The 17,379-nt window shown below is 41.7% G+C and overlaps 1 protein-coding gene across 2 annotated transcripts in view; it reads left to right on the top strand.

The window, feature by feature from the left end:
* The first annotated feature begins 13,318 nt into the window (after positions 1-13,318).
* OBI1 (ORC ubiquitin ligase 1) overlaps positions 13,319-17,379 on the top strand; it is a 40,850-nt gene continuing 36,789 nt past the window's right edge. Inside the window, exon 1 of one of the 2 annotated variants that reach the window (XM_025982338.2) lies at positions 13,319-13,514. In XM_025982338.2, coding sequence (XP_025838123.1) covers positions 13,443-13,514 — 72 coding nt within the window. In that variant the 5' untranslated portion in view covers positions 13,319-13,442. The remainder of the gene's footprint in view (positions 13,515-17,379) is intronic. The other variant, XM_072760834.1, reaches the window with a different exon arrangement.

The following is a 17,379-nucleotide window of genomic DNA, read 5'->3' as shown; positions in this document are numbered from 1 at the left end:
TAGAGCAACTCAGTGACATCTCATTTAATACCACTAGGTCAGAGAAATTCCAGCACTTGCCCCTAACTAATGTCAAAGACACAACCTTGAGGAGGTCTAATTCTCAATGTTGTGCTATTTCCATTAAGCCACGTGCAGCAGACACTCAGAAATACTTGCTGAACCATATAGATTCTGTGACACTTGGCTTAACGTTCAAAAGGCACATAAATTGAGGTTCCCAAGTCCTCAAAACCTCTTGCGAAGTTATAGCAAATGTAAACTCGAAGAGGGGGGAAACTTTGTGTCTGTATTACTCTTTCCTGTGGACCCAAACCTAGATCTGTGCCTGGCACATAGTATGTGTTTAACTTGTTAAATGAATAAATGCACTTCAGCTTTCTCAAAAGTAAAACAGTAACAATCTCATAGGTCTGTACCATAAATTAAAGGAACAGAACTACTAAAGCTCTTGACCCTGACTAAAATCCAGTAAGTTGGCCATTATTACTGTCATGAAAACAAACGTCTTAGCATTCCTTCATATTGGAGCTGGCTTAGAGGAGAGGACTCCAAAAGAATGGGATGTATAACCTGCACACTCAATCTTGGTTACTTACTATAGTTTGCAAATCCAGCGAAAATTAGAAAGCACATTCTGACAAATGCTGGTTACCCTGAGATGTCTCTAACAAGCCAAGCCTTATCACCGAAGATCAGAACTTGGAACTACTAAATACAAACAGAGCTAGAGAACAAAAGCTAGAGATCAAAACAGTAAACCAGAGAATGACAAGGGCTTGCTGATGCCATATACTAACATATTTTCTTGATCTTTTTCTCAAACAAAACAAAACAAAAAGCCACCTTTTTCCTACCAAATGCCTAAAAAATTTAATGTAAAGGCAAACATATTAATAAGCTGGTGACAGGGCATCTGGGTTATATTCTTTTTGTATTAATGTGATGTTTTGTTAAATGACACATTTAGACTCACAGATAAAGATCAGTTATGAAATCAAAAGTGCATGTTAATGCACTTTTCACAAATATTCACACACAGCAAATTAAAACATAGTTAATTAGCCATTAGGTCAAATGAGAGTAACAATGTATAGCACGGAGGGATAACCAATATTCAAATAATATAATAAAATATAATTAACACTAATATTGACCTTGACATAATTTAATACAGCCTTGAGGATCCCAGAGGCATCTCGAGATCCTTCAGAGTCACAGAATCATCATTAAGAATTCCAATTATAATTGTGTGGTATTGATACTGGTTTTCTGAGATCTCCAGCTGTTTGAATTCTGCATAACAGACATTTGTTATATAGGTACATACAAAAGCAGGTATGTGGAGGGGGTGTACATGTGTACACATACAGCATGAAAATAATGTGTATACAGAACACTGACATTTCCTTCCTGCCTTGCTTTCCTTTTCTAAAACATTGCCTCCATTTTTTCCTCTAAAAAGCACAACATACCCTATTTTCCACCAGTTTAAAAAAGGGCTTTAGTCAGTAATTAAAAACGTTTTCTGGGGCACCAGGGTGGCACAGCTGGTAAAGCATCAAGCTGATGATTTCACCTGGGGTCAGGATTTCTGAACCTTGAGGTGGAGCCTCCTTTTCCCCCCACCACTGGGGCTCTGCACTCAGTGGGGAGTCTGCTTTTCCCTCTCCCTCCTCCTCAGCTCCTCCCCTCACAAGCTCTTTCTCTCCCCCTCTCTCTCTAAAATAAATAAATAAAATCTTTTCAAAAAAAATGTTTTTCCATCTAGCACATGCATTGACTCCTACAGACTCATACTCTCATACTTTTAAAAGTTTACTTTTAGAGGCACCTGGCTGGGCTGGCTCAGTTGCTGGAGCTTGTGACTCTTGATCTCAGGGTTATAAGTTCAAAACTCATGTTGGGCGTAGAGATTGCTTAAAGATAAAATATGTTCAAAAATATAATAAAAGTTTATTTTTAAATAATGACTTTGGGCCCTTGGAGATCCATCTAAATAATGATTAAAATAACAAAGTCATGACAGGGCTATTCAAACATCATTGAATTCGGGGCACCTGGGTGGCTCAGTGGCTGAATTTGGCTCAGGTCCTGATCCTGGAGTCCCCGGATGGAGTCCTGCATTGGGCTTCCTTCAGGGAGCTTCCTTCAGAGTTTCTGTCTCTGCCTCTCTTTCTGCATCTCTCATAAATAAATACAATCTTTAAACAAACATCATTGAATTCAAATTTTATTTTTAACTGTACGCTGTTTTCATTCAACAAGATTATGTCTTCTGGTAATTCCCTGTCCATTATCCACCTACTGCATTGGTTTCTCAGGTCTCTATAAACATTCTACAACTAAGTTCTCTTAGCTCATTAATCTTTTAGGTATAGATTTTAAATCAAGAGACAAGAGCCATTCATTGAAAAGTTTGCATATTCAAGTGTACCAAGATATATTCTTCTTTTCCAAATAAATTCCACAACAACACTGATTGTGTTGAACAAAACCCCCTGATTTTAACCAGCTTTTCCCACAACTTAGTTAATTATGACAAATATAAACCTAACAGTTTCAGAAGGGCTAATTCTGCTAGACATTGAATATCCATGTTAAGATCACAATACTGAATCTTGAGTAAACTTCTAAAATTCAGTAATTGCCTCTATCCCACTTCCCACCTTGCTGTCCAATTAGAAATCCTGGAATGAGGGAATATCCCTCATTCCCTTCCCCTACCACCCAGCCAAAGTTTTACATGCATCCTAATAACAGAAGGCTCTCTCTCGTCCACCAGTTCCTCTGCACACATTGTCCCCACTGTTCTGAGGAATCTTTCTCTCCCCTGGATAATCCAACTATTCTTTCCCAGGGATGCAAAAGCTTACCTGATCCCTACCTTGACACAACCTTCCTCCTCAGGGTCCCCATAGCACTATGTAGATCTCACACCTGCCCCAGAATAAGTGTTTTATATCTGGTAGCTGTTACGGCTATATTATCTCATTATATTTTGATCAAGTTTTAAATGTTTGTTTTTTACACTTTGGTTGCCCTGTTCTTCAAAGACTATTTGATTCCATGACCCACTAATGGGGATGTGACCCATGGATTGAAAAGAACAAAACAAAAATTTTACAGGACAATACTGCCTGTAGTGCCAGGAATTCATACTCTATGATAAATCCTATCATTATTTTGGGCAATATGGAACTAATTACATTGCACTGTATTTTGGGCTAAAAGAATTAATCTGCCAAAGGTAAATATTCAAATTCCACCACAAAATTTGTGATACTCTATTGGCATTTTTTCACTTTTTAATATACTGAAGAATCTTAAAAATAAATAAAGAGCAGAAATTAAAGTTGCCCAGCCTCTTGACCTCTGAATGGTCCTTCCTATTCCCAGCGACTTTAAGCAAAGAAACTAGGTCACACTCAGAAAGTTATGCTTGCACATTTGACATACCTGTTAGAAGAAGGTAGACGGTCTCCAAGGCCCACAGGAGCAGAGGTTGGCTGCAACTAATTAGTCATAATGGCATATTTATGAACAAATGGGTCACCAAAGGAGGAAAGTGGGGAAACCACCAACACAGAGATCCCTGGAAGCATATGTGTGTACACACGCACACACATCCCCCCAACACACTCTCACTTTTCTTATTCTTTAAAGGTAGACGTGTTGGTTGCAGACTGGGTTCTTTGGGAAGAAGACTCTGAAACAGTGCTGAGTGTGCAAAAGTTTTGTCAGGAAGTGCCTTTGTGGTTGACACCTCTGGACAGGAAGGGAAAGAAGTAGCATTAGGCAAAGGAAAAAGACAAGCAAGTTCAGGCCCATCCACATCTCTCCCATTTCACAAGAAGCTCTAGAATTGAATTACCTAACAGATGTGTCCTTCATTGGCTAGGCCTTTATATCCCTACCTCCTTCAGCTACCAGATGTGGGCCAGCCTAGGAGGGACAGGATATTGGTTGAGATGGTTTTCTGTAGCAGAGGCAAACCCTAAAGGGACTGAGAACTGAAGGAATTTGCGGACAATACTCTCAACTGAATCAAGCTTTCCCTAGGGGCACCTGGGAGGCTCAGTTGGTTAAGTGTCTGCCTTTGGCTAAAGTCATGATCCCTGGAGCCTGGGAATGAGCCCTACATCAGGCTCCTTGCTCAGCAGGGAGAGTCTGCTTCTCCCTCTGCCCCTCCCCCTGCTCATGCTCTCTCTCTTTCTCTCAAATAAATAAATACAATCTTTTAAAAAAAATTCCCTAAGAAAAAGCTAGCCTGTGTTGGATGTACAGACATAGACAACACACGGAGTCTAACATAATGTGTCAGTGAGGCTGGGCTGGGATTTGCACCTGTTAACAATAGTAACAATAACAACAACAAACTTCAAAATCTCAGTGGCTTATAACAGCAAGGACTCTCCAGCTCATGTTTCAAGCCTATTGGACATGGCCTGAGGTTCTGCTCTATGTTGTCTTCACTGTGACCTAGGCATAGGGCACAGCTGCCCTTCCAGTACCAGGGCAGGGGGAAAAGGCGTGAGGAAGAAAGCACAGCTTGTTGCTCATATAGCTTCAGTGGGGGGAGAGAGATCTCTATCACTTCTACTTACATTTCATTGGCAAGGAAAAATCTGGCCGGATCAGGCCCAGCTTCAGTGGAACTCTAAAATATAATCTCACCCAGACACCAGAGGAGAAGCCGATTTTGGTGAACAGTTCTACAATTTACCACAGTTACATTCATCTCAAGGAACACTCTGTGAGACTAAGAACAATACCACAAATCGCCATTTAAGTTTGTGAAGTACAGAAATGGTGTGTGTTATCATTAAAAGTCTGTATCTGCAGAAAGAGAGGTAGGAGATTTGTGTGAGGCTCTTAAAGAGCCCATGAGAGCTGTGGCTCTCAGTACATTTCTATGAAATTGAATTGAATTGAGGTTTTCCTTTGAATTTAGTTCATTGTAAAGATAACCTGAAGTAGTGCATCTACTAAAATATACAGCATAATGATGCATGCTTTGAAGGTTTTTTTTCATGTTAAATTTTTATGGTTATTAAAATTAATTATTTTTTATAGATTTGAAAAAAGCACAAGGAAAAATCATAATTAGAGTCTAAATAAGTACAAGTAGGAAAACATATATATCAGTATAACTAAGAAGAAAAAGTGTCTTAGCTCAGGATGCCATAACAAAATACCATGGATGGAGTAGCTTAGTGGCAAATATTTATTTTCTCACAGTTCTGAGACTGGAAGTTCCAGATCAGAATGCCAGATGTGGTTGGGTTCTGATGAGAGTTATGAGAGTTCTCCTCCTGGCTTGCAGATAGCCTTTGTCTTTTTTTTTTTTTTTTTAAGATCTTATTTATTTATTTGAGAGAGACCTGGAGAGAGAGCACAAGCTGGGGGAGGGGCAGATAGAGAGGGAGAAGCAGACTCCGCATGGAGCAGGGAGCCCAGCTCAGGGCTTGATCCCAGTGATGATTCGAGCCAAAGGCAAACACTCACTGGGCCACCCAGGCACCCTACAAACAGCCTTTGTCTTTATGTGTCCCTACGTGGAGGAAGGGAGGGGAGAGAAAGAGAGAAATGAACATAGAGAAAGAAATAAATTAGGGAAAGAGACAGAGATACAGGGAGACACATAGATCTTCCTCTTCCTACAAGGCTAGAGTCCAATGGGATTATGGTCCTACCTTTATGACTTCATTTAACCTCAATTACCTCCTAAAGACAATATTTCCAGATACAGTCAGATTGAAGGTTCAGGCCTCAACATACGAATTTTGGGAAGACACAATTCAGTCCACAAGAAAAATAAAAATAAATCATATCCTCCAAAGTAATGGTATCCAGAAAGACTAGATCATGCTGTAGTAACACATATTAGTCACTCATAATAAAAAAGGTTTAGTTTTCTTTCTGGTTATTTGCCTTATCAAGAGTCAAAGCTCTGCTCCATGCTGCTTCACTTATGGGTTCCTTCTTACACATTACTGATCACCACAGCAGAGGGAAAGAGAATTCTCGGTAACCTCAAACAGACAATGAGAGGCTCCCAGCCAAGAAGTAGCCACATTACTTCTATTTGCATCTTATTTGCTAAACTAGACTCAAAGTCCCACCACAGACAGGAGAGCAGGGCAGAGCAGACCAACCATGTGGTCAGAAGGGAGGGAATTGGACATCACATCACATAGGGTTCATGGATAGTATTATGGGTTGAATTGTGCCCATTCCCCCATTCATATGTTGAAGTCCTAACCCCAGATGTCAGACATGACCCTCTTTAGAATTAAGATCATCACAGATATAATTAATTAAGCAAGATAAGAAGTGGGATGGGCCCTTAATCCATGACTGCCATCGTTACAGAAAGGGGCAATTAGATCACAAACATGGATGTATGGAGAATGCCGTGCAAAAATGAAGACGGGGATCTGAGTGATGCTTCTACAAGCAGGGGGAACACCAAAGAGTGCCAGAAAAACACCAGCTAAGAGCCAAGCATGGAAGAAATTCTTCCTCACAGACTTCAGAAAGGACCAACCCTGTGACACCTTGATCTCAGACTTCTAGCCAGTCTTTCAACTTTTTAGCTTTAGCTTTCGTCTTTGTGCTTGAGCCACAGTGGGTGTTAAATCAAGGCTTGTAGAATAAATTAATGAGGTACAAAATTAGTTGATATAGATCAGAAGTGATTCAGAATTGAAAGTCAAGGGGGTTATGAGGAGGCTGGGATGACAAGAAAAACATCATGAAAGAGGTGAAAATTGAAACTTGGTCATAATGAAGGCTGTGAGGGGGAAAAGAGGTAAAAAGTCACAGACCAGGACACGTGGGTGGCTCAAGGGTTGAGCGTCTGCCTTTGGGTCAGGTCTTGATCCCGGGTCCTGGGATCGAGTCCCACACTGGGTTCCCTTCAGGGAGCCTGTTCTCCCTCTGCTTATATCTCTGTCTTTCTCTATGTGTCTCCCATGAATAAGTAAATAAAATATTCAAAAATGACTAAAAAATTTAAAATCACAGATCAAAGAGTTGAGGACAGTGAGGTATGGGGAAATGAAGCCATATCTTAAGCAACATTTGTAATAAATGATTCAGCTGCTAAAACAATGACTGAGAGTGTTGAGGGTGTAAAGGAGGTGTTGATGATGCTTTACCTAAGAAAGGTAAAGCAATTTGGCAAGACTGCAGCCAGCTGCTGATAACTTTATGGCCAAGTGCAGGATACTTTGTGAGAGAGGCGTCCTCAGAATGCAATTATCTATAGGGCTTGAGTAAATAATATGGGTCTGGTTTTCAGTTCTTAATGGAGGATCTCATCGTGGAAGTTCTGCTAACACCTAAACTAATGGCAAAAAGAAGAATGTGGTCTGTCAGGCAAAGACAGAAGCAGTCAGGATCTCCAGATGGGGTTCTGTAGTCTGTTCTGCGGCAAATCCCACAACTTCTCTGTCTTTGTGGTTCCTGTTATAATATTCCTGGAGATAATATTTCCTTTATTTATTCTCTAGCATTCAACAAACATTTGTGAAGTACCACTTACCCTTAGGTGGAACTAAAATATTCTTTTAAAAATTACCTAATTTAAAACAATCACCCAATTTGCAACTTTTTAAAATATTTAAAACTATAACTTGCTGTGTCACAATGCCAGAGGCTAACCTACAATAAGAACATCTGGAAGAGAAATTACTATAGAAATAGGCACTTCACAGTGAAATAGAAGAGTTGTACTCCATAGTTCCATTTATAAAGTGGCTCATTAATAATACAGTGGTGGAGTGCTGACTGGCTCAGTCCATGGAGCATGTGACCCTTGATTGCAGGATTGTGAGTTCAAGTCCATTTTTGGTGTGGAAGCCTACTTAAAAAAAAAAAAACTCACAAAAAAAAGTAGTACAGTGGCTGGGATCTCAATGATAGTCAGCAAAGTGGTTGTTGAATGAATAAAAGCAGGCAGGGATTCATAGCTGTATACCCAGCTCTTAGACCAGTGTGTGGTATATTAAAATATATATATATATTGGTGAAATAACAAATAATTAATTGTATTCATTCATTCATTCATTCATTTTGCAATCACCTATACTGTGATTTATATACAAATTTGAAATGCAGATTCAGCATTAAAACCTCAACTGTTACTCCAGAGGTGTGGAGTAACTTGGTTCTGAGTTAATGCGGTATAGCTTTCCCACTGTAAGGAAAGCTCCATGAGATAGAATGTTGTCTGAGTTAGTAGTTTTATAATGTTTTTAATAGAAATACATTAAATGAATTCATGCTAACTTCTTGTTGTCTATCCTTTAAAAAAAAAAAAGACTTGCAGGAAAAATGCAAACTCTTCTGCTATAGTAACTAGCATATTTCATGCCACCATCCTGAGATATTTTAGCTCAGAATTCCCAGCCTGTGAGAAGACTGACCCATGCTTGATGTCCATGCAGCTGGGCCAGTACCTAGGATTAATTTTTTTTTAATCTAACTTTTATGTGTTTCTCAGTGACAACCACAGTCCAAGCGAGGGAGCATAAATTTAAGACAAACAACAACAAAAAAGATTGTGTTTCAGAATGAAAGATAAATGTAATCTGAAATCAATATTTATGAAGTTGTGACTAATTGACTGATGGCCAAATGATTACAAAATGTCTCTCTGAAACATCTACTCAAATTTATTAGCTTTGACCAAAAAAATTAAAAAACAATCTGAACTGGGTCAATGAAAGAATAATGCATGCCTAATCAATTTTTAATAGCACTTAAGATTTTATATTTTTTTAAACTTGCTTTTAAATAATTTATCATAAAAATGAATCTGATTTAAACAAGGGGTAAAAGGTGTTCCATAGCTATTTGATGGTTTTCTTAGCAAAGAAATTCAATTATGACTGACTTTTTATTACAGAACTACTTTATTAATAATAATACATCTTTCACTTACACAAAGGCATTGGGCCAACAATCTCAAGGAATCCAAGTGAGATCTAGGATTTGGCTCCAACTCTACCATTTTCTGGTGGTTTATCTTCTCTAGGTCTTAATGTCTTCATATGTGAAAGGAGAGACCTGCATAAAACCCCCTAAAACTCCTTCTAGTTCTAAAAGTTTAGAATTTTAAGAATTTAGGGAAGTTTAGCCCATTTCAGATGCTATATTCTGTGGGACCCCTCAGGTTACAGGACTCTTCATAAGGCTGCTAAGAAGTCAAGAAACAAATTAGGAAAACAAATGTTTTCCTATTGGAGTAATGGCAACATTACTTAACAATTTTGGCCAAATGACATCTGTTTAGAACATGATTTGTCAACAAAAGGAAATGCTGCTCATAGAGCAGAGGGAAAGGATAGTTCCTGGACTTACACTATTTGAATTATTAAAAATGAAGCCTGAGAATTGGCCTGTAATTAGTTTGGACCTAGAGATTCATAAACAGTTTGTATTGCTAACAATGTTATTTAGGTGTGTGTGTGTGTGTGTGTGTGTGTGTGTGCATGCCTATCCACAAGCATAAGTAAACAAAGCAGGTATGTTATGGTATGATCCTATTTGTGCTTATGTGCAAATATATGGATTTACTGTTTGTAAAGATACGCTTTAGAATTTAATAGCGATAACCACATAGGATAGAAAGGTAAGGAAGGCATAAGCACAGAGGAACTTTTGCTTACTTTATATATATTTATAAATGGTTTAATTTTCTTAAGATAAGTATTATTATTTTTATAGTCAGCAAAAAGCAACACAGCTTCCATTTTGAAGTGGAAAACAAATAAAGACATTGCAACCTGAGTCTGTAGCTAAAGAAAATATTACCTTCTGTGGAATAGTCACCTAGTACTATAAATCAGATACAATCTGACCTCAAGAAACAGTCTGTTGTGGAGGCAAACACATAAACAACCAACTATAATACAATGTGATGAGTACAGAAATAACCAAATAGACAAAGCACTATACCAGCACTGAGAAGCTGAGACAATGATAGTGAGTACGGAAAGATATGCTGGGAATACTCTAGATTTTGACATTCTACTTAAAATGTAGGTTTCGATTTTTTAAAATCAACTTGTGACTGAATATTAAAACCAATCACCAAGGTGACTAACCAGAAATGAATTTGCTCCATTAATGATGGAAAAGAATCTTTTAAAAAAATGTCTTCAACATGTCTCCCTGCTGTACTGTTTCCAGGGATGGATGTGAGAGGCAGAACTTTCTCAGTTCTACATCCCACTCAAAGGGTGGGAATGACAGGTCCTCAAATACCGTCTTAGGTATTAGAGAGGTGAGAAGAGGGAATGGGCAAGTTGAGAGTAGGGAAGAACAACAGCAAGATGAGGAAAAAGTGAAACTTGAATGACCTGGAGCTATCTCATTCTGAAGTCTGAGATCTCCAGCCAGGGACAGGAACCAAACGTGAACTCCAGACCCCAGAAAAATATGACTTCAAACAGCCAGAAAATGACCAAACCAGGTGACTTTATGCCAGGCATTTTTAAAAAGTGGTCATTATTATGCTGAGTGAAATAAGTCAATCGGAGAAGGACAAACATTATATGGTCTCATTCATTTGGGGAATATAAAAAATAGTGAAAGGGAATAAAGGGGAAAGGAGAAAAAATGAGTGGGAAATATCAGGGAGGGAGACAGAACATGAGAGACTCCCAACTCTGGGAAACGAACTAGGGGTGGTGGAAGGGGAGGTGGGCAGGGGGTGGGGGTGACTGGGTGATGGGCACTGAGGGGGGCACTTGATGGGATGAGCACTGGATGTTATTCTAAATGTTGGCAAATTGAACACCAATAAAAATAAATGTATTAAAAAAAGTTGCCATTAACCAGACAAGTGATGTGACTATTTTGCCTAGTTCTCCAATTCCAAACCCATGAGGCCTCCAATTCCCAGAAAATGAAGTTTTAAGCTGTTGGAAAGAATTCTCACTGTCATCTGTCAGCTGATACTGAACTGGACTTGGGCTTCTTTAGGTGAATTACTGTCTGGTCCAGTCTCATTATTGTCTGTTTCTTTGTTTTTGTTTTTTTTAATCTATTTTTTATTTAATTTTTTGTATATTTTTTATTGGACTTCAATTTGCCAACATACAGCATATCACCCAGTGCTCATCCCATCAAGTGCCCCCCTCAGTGCCCGTCACCCAGTCACCCCAACCCCCCACCCACCTCCCTTTCCACTACCCCTTGTTCATTTCCCAGAGTTGGGAGTCTCTTGTGTTCTGTCACCCTGATATTTCCCACTCATTTTCTCTCCTTTCCCCTTTATTCCCTTTAACTAATTTTTATATTCCTCAAATGAATGAGACCATATAATGTTTGTCCTTCTCCGATGGACTTATTTCACTCAGCATAATACCCTCCAGTTCCATCCACCTGTCCCAAATGGTGGGTATTTGTCGTTTCTGATGGCTGAGTAATATCCCATTGTATACATAAACCACATCTTCTTTATCCATTCATCTGTCGATGGACACCGAGGTTCCTTCCACAGTTCGGCTATTGTGTACTTTGCTGCTATAAACATTGGGGTGCAGGTGTCCCGGCATTTCACTGCATCTGCATCTTTGGGGTAAATCCCCAGCAGTGCAACTGCTGGGTGGTAGGTAGGGCAGGTCTATTTTGAACTCTTTGAGGAACCTCCACACAGTTTTCCAGAGTGGCTGCACCAGTTCACGTTCCCACCATCTTTGTTTTGTTTTTAAAGATTTTACTTATTGATTTACTTGACACAGAGAGAGTGAGCACAAGCAGAGGGAACAGCAGAGGGAGAGGGAGAACAGACTCCGTGCTGAGCTGGGAGCCCGATGTGGGGCTCCCCCCCAGAACCCTGGGATCACGACCTAAGCTGAAGGCAGATGCTGAACCGACTGAGCCACCCACGGGGCCCCTATTATCTGTTTCTTTGAAATATGATAGTTAGCATACATTGACCTCATTGAACACAGACACACACACACTTTAGCAAGAAGGAAGCTAAGAAGCAGAGAGGTTAAACAGACGGCCTGAAGCCAGTAGAGCCCGAAGTTGTTTGCGCAGGGAATTGCACTCTCCTGGCGCAGGTCCAGAACCCCTTCCTTTGACCGCTTGTTTCCCGTTTCTATGCCGTCTCTTTTCCCAAAAGATTACTACAAGTCGTTCCATTGGTTTTGTTTCTAAGTCTCCCTACTGACCAATTGTATCTGTTGGCATAATTACCCTGGCCCTTTGTCACTTAAAGTGAGTTGCCATTAAATTCCAAATCTGTTACAGTCAGGATTTACGTAGGAACTTGCAGGGTTTTTCTGTCTCACTGGTAGGAAAGGCCGACTTAGGAACCTCACACCCTGTGCTTCCGAGTTCTGCAGCACAATGACACGCATCTGATCCAACGTGCCCCTGCAACGAAGGCTCTGAGCGCCCGTGCAAGTGTGCAAGCGCCTTCCGGGGAGCGCGGCGGGCCGGCCCTCTGCAGCTCGCTCGCTCGTGGGTGTGAACCGGCGTCCGCGGCTCGGACCCCCAAGCCTCGGGCAGACGGAAAGCGCGCGAGGGCCGACCCTAAGCACGTCTTCAGGGAAAGCTGCGTTTCAATGTATCCAAACGCCGTCGTCAAAAGGCCGAGAGACCATCCCTGTTTGCTGCTTTTTAAGTGACATTACATCATTCGAAAATGGGAAAAAAAAAAAAAAAAAAAAAAAAAGATCCGAGAGCGGCAGAAAGTTGTTTCGGAACCTTGAAATGTGTAGATAACATCTTGTCTCTTCCTGTTTAGACTGCGCCGTGTGTTTGCAGACTGTGTAGGGGTTGATTTTTAGGCGAAAAACCTCTCCCGGGGATCCCTGGGTGGCTCGGCGGTTCGGCGCCCGCCTTTGGCCCGGGATCGGTCCTGGGGTCCCGGGATCGGGTCCCGCGTCGGGCTCCCTGCGTGGAGCCTGCTTCTCCCTCCTCCTGTGTCTCTGCTTCTCTCTCTCTCTCTCTGTCTATCATGAATAAATAAATAAAAAATCTTAAAAACAAAAAGCAAAAACTCTCCCACCCTCCAGTAGAGAGAGTTAAGGCATTCGAAAATCTTCCCCATCTTCCTCCGGGCTCTGCACTTTTTCCTTTAAACTTTCAAGATTTTCCATTGATGCCTGTAGTACTGTAGTATCCTGCCTTCCTTCTCATTCTCAAGAATCTTGCAGCTCCCCAACCCGGGATTTTTTTTTTTTCTTTTGTCTTTCTTTTCTTTTCTTTTCTTTTCTTTTTTTTTTTTTAAATGGAAGGAAGGAAGGAAAGGAAAAGCCGTGGTGGGGCCGCGCGTTTCGAAAGCGCGTTTTCGTTTCCTGCCCCGGCGGGTTGTGGCCCTGCCGGGCTGCCGTAGCCGGCCTCGCGCGGCCCCAGACGCGGCGAGAGGCCGCCGTCGGCGGGACTTCCGTGTTGGCGGGCTTCTGAACGCTGCCATGGCTCAGACCGTGCAGAACGTTACATTGTCGCTCACGCTGCCCATCACGTGCCACATTTGCTTGGGGAAGGTAATGGGTGATTCTGGGCACTTCTAGGAAACAGGGTCGGGTCTGAAGTCGCCCTCCGGGGCCGAGGGCGGTCCCCGTGTGTGGCGGGGACAGGGCGAGAGGGCGCCGAGAGGGGTGCAGGCGCCGGCTCGCGTTCTCCTCAAGCGGCTGGAGGCCGCGTCCTGGGGGACGGAGGGGACGCGTCGCGGCTCCCGGGTTCATCCGTGTGCCCTTTTGGAGGAGGATGACAGCGGCCTGGGGCCTGAAGGGAGGGCGGCCAGGCGGGTGTGCCTCCGCCGGCGGCCTCACCGGGTCGACTCCGGCGTCGGAGGAGGCCTCGTCAAAAAGAAATCGCTACAGTATTTCACGCCGCTTCGCCCCGGTTTAGTGTGTAGTGCAGCCCCCTGAAGCACGTTTCCTGGGAGCCTTGCCTAGGATCCCCTCGCCCCCCTACACAAGCGGAGCGCCCGTGCCCTTGGGCCGGCCTGCAGCGCTGGTTGGGGGGTCTTCTCCATTTCCAGCCGCCCCTCCTTTTCTTAGCCCAGGCTTTAGAGTGGCCTTCGCCCTGGCTTCAAAATCTGAAAAGTAAATCGTAACCCGCGCCCCAGTGGTGTTTAGAACGAGAGGCCCGGGGTTGGATTCCCGGGACGGATCAGTGATGAGACAGGATAATACCCTCCCTTTGTGTTGCAAGAGGTGCCTAACGTGTTTGTGGAACTAGGTTAGGGGAGAGTAGTTCTGAATCAGAAGCGGAATTTGGAAGGCTCTGAGGCATTCGTCCCCGCTCTCATTTTCCGTTTGTACCCCTCGTTCGGTTTTTAAAAGAGTGTTTATGTTTATAACACATCGATCAAGAAAGGAAGATCCTATGCATGAACAATCAGATTTCTTTTTTTTCCCCCCACCACCCTGAATTGTTTTTTTTTTTTTTTTTTACATTTGTGGTGTGTCTGTGTTTATCTTAAAATGCAGACTGAAACGACAGCCACAGATTTAGAATTGAGACCTAAACACTTCCTAGAGCAAACATTTGAGTGCCAGCCAACATGATCATCTTATCTATCTGCCTTAGGTGTTTGGGATTCTGTGTGAATTCACTTGAGTTAAAAAAAAAAAAAAAGTAGCAAGTCAGGCTTGGAAGCAATGGATAACTTGAAATCCTCAGAATGAAATGCCAGGGAAATAGCAGATGTGCTGTGAGAGCGTACAGGGGGGTGGCTTGATCAATTCTGACTGGGGAGATCAAGGATGGCTGCGTGGAGGGGGGTATTTGAGCTGGCAGTTTGCTACCACCGCCTACATACAGAGCTGGGAGGAGGAGGAGATGATGACTGTGTTTGCTGGGCTGTGTTTGGCTCCTGACATGAAGTTCCCACATGTATGTGTTAAATTCTGAGTGGACTTGCTCCCAAGCACTTAAAACCTGAAAAAGATATCTTTGGGAAATAATTTTCATTTGTTTAGTTGCATGCATTATACCTAGTTTCACTTAGTTAACAGGCTCTTGCAGCTGTGTTGAAAATGTGCTCTGCCTGGTTGATTTTCCATTCCTGTGCTTTTTTGTATGTAACAAAGATGATACCTAGTAGAGCATAGTGCTTTGCAGATTGCAGAATGCTTTAGTATGTATTTAAGGACTTCATTTACTCCTCCCACCAGTGCCTGAGATAGGCTGTTTGCCCCGTTTTGTAAAAAGAAATTTTTAAGAAAGCTAAGGCTTACAGTCTCTGGTTTGAACCTCTGTTGTAACCATTTGTGTCTTTGGTAGATTACTTCCTAAAAACTCACATGAGCTCATCCATGACAGACACTCTTGGGGTCTCCTTCCCTCCCTCCCTTCCTCCCTTTCTCTCTTTTTTCCCCTGTGTTGGTTAGCTATGTTCTAAAATGAAATATGCTAATAAAAGTTTAACTATTTGTGTCCTTTTCAGTCTCCTATGGAGGCATAAAGGTGTGGTGGTTGAAGGCCTGAGTTGTATGTTCAGACTGCATGAGTTCTAGCTTCTTCGATTTACTAGCTATGTGACCTGACACAAGTTATTTAACCTCTTTCATAGCAGTTTCCTTATCTGAAAGATGGGACGGGTAATAGTAGCAACACCCTCACATTTTGGGATGATTAAATCAAGTGATTCATATAATAGTGCTTAGCATAAGGTCTGGGACAGAATAATATTCAATAAATGTTTACCTTTAGTGCGGGCACTGAGACAGACCTCATCTGAGGAAACCAGCCTTTCAAGTAACCGTTCTTCCCAAGTTGCTTTCTGAGGTAGGGCACTCACTTGGTGAAGATTTGCTTTCCCAATGGAGTGGGACCCTATTTGTTCTAGAGATTGCCACAGTATGTCCAGAGGTCTTAACTAGTTCCTATAACTGTTGCCTTTTGTATAGTTAAAGCAAATCTGATATACTTGGGCCATTTATCCTCCCTACATACCAGTATTTGAGGGGTATTTGAGATAGCATGACCTACGGTAGTAAGTACCATGTTCTCAGTGTCACTTCTCCCTCCCTGACATTATCTCTGGCCAACTCTGGGATATACCTAAGGTCCTTTCTGCCTAGCCCTCTCCCAGATAACATTGTTTTGCCACCCTCATTATAGTTCCTAAATACCACCATTAGCAAGATCCTTTCCTTTTGATTGTTCAACAGAATTAAGGGCCATTATTCCTGAAAGGTTACTGTAAACAAACAAACAAACAAACAAACAAACAAACAAAAAAGCTGTGCATATTACTTTAAAGGAGAAGGTGGGGATGGGAGAGATCTCAAATCTGAATAGATGTATGTATATAGATGCTGATTGGAATGGGGAAGAATGGAGAGGTAAGAAATTAGCAGAGATAGCCTAAGTATGCACATTGTCAGTATTTTGTCTTTTGGTTACACATATCCTTAAAATTGGACGTTCAGACATTTTGCATTTTCTTCTTGTCTGTACCTCAGTCTTAAAGATGAATTCTCTGTTCAATAATGTTTAGCAACCTTGCCAATATCGCAAGAGCTCTATGTGGCTTGAAGAAGGTAGGTACACATCTTGTGGGATGGGTTATGTGTAATGTGTGTTCTTGCTTGTTCCTCCTTAATTTTTTCGCTTTGCCTTGGTCTCATGGGCCAGCAAGCAGAAATATAGGAATGAACTAGTTCAGGATATTGGTTAAATGATCTAACTCAGGATATGTTAAATGACATTTTGGTCCTGACACCAGATTGCTAGACCAGTTTATCTCTAGATAATTCTAGTCATTTATCTCTTCAATTAGGATTCAAGCTGTGAAATCAAAAGATTGTCTGCATGTAATACATTTATTGACTATGTCTGCATTTTTCCATGAGTGACGTGTCTCCCAATGTGGCCCATAGTTTTATAAAAGGATGAAGGAGATTCTGAAGTGGAGTGCCAAGCAACTAGATTTCTGATGCTGTTTAATATTAGTATATCGTGTTCAGTTATTCCTCACTTGGGAATGAGTCCAGTTTAGGATGCCTCACTTTAAGATAAATATAAATGAACTAGGTATTTTGAAGTCATTTGAAAAGTAGTTGAATTTGAGGTTTGAATGTAAGTGGAATGGAATTGTGTTGGAATGAATAGACATGATAGTGAATCTTTAAATATAAACTGTCTTTCGTTTGGAAGGGAATCAAACTTCATGTAGCTGCATAATATTAAGATTTGTACTTTTGTAAGGGCAAGCTCTCTAGCTGATATAATCTGAGATGATGGGGATCCCTGGGTGGCGCAGCGGTTTGGCGCCTGCCTTTGGCCCAGGGCGTGATCCTGGAGACCCGGGATCGAATCCCACGTCGGGCTCCCGGTGCATGGAGCCTGCTTCTCCCTCTGCCTGTGTCTCTGCCTCTCTCTCTCTCTCTCACTGTG

This window comes from Vulpes vulpes, chromosome 6 (genome assembly GCF_048418805.1).
Source record: "Vulpes vulpes isolate BD-2025 chromosome 6, VulVul3, whole genome shotgun sequence".
Lineage (NCBI taxonomy): Eukaryota > Metazoa > Chordata > Mammalia > Carnivora > Canidae > Vulpes > Vulpes vulpes.
This window is presented reverse-complemented; position numbering and strand designations above follow the sequence as displayed.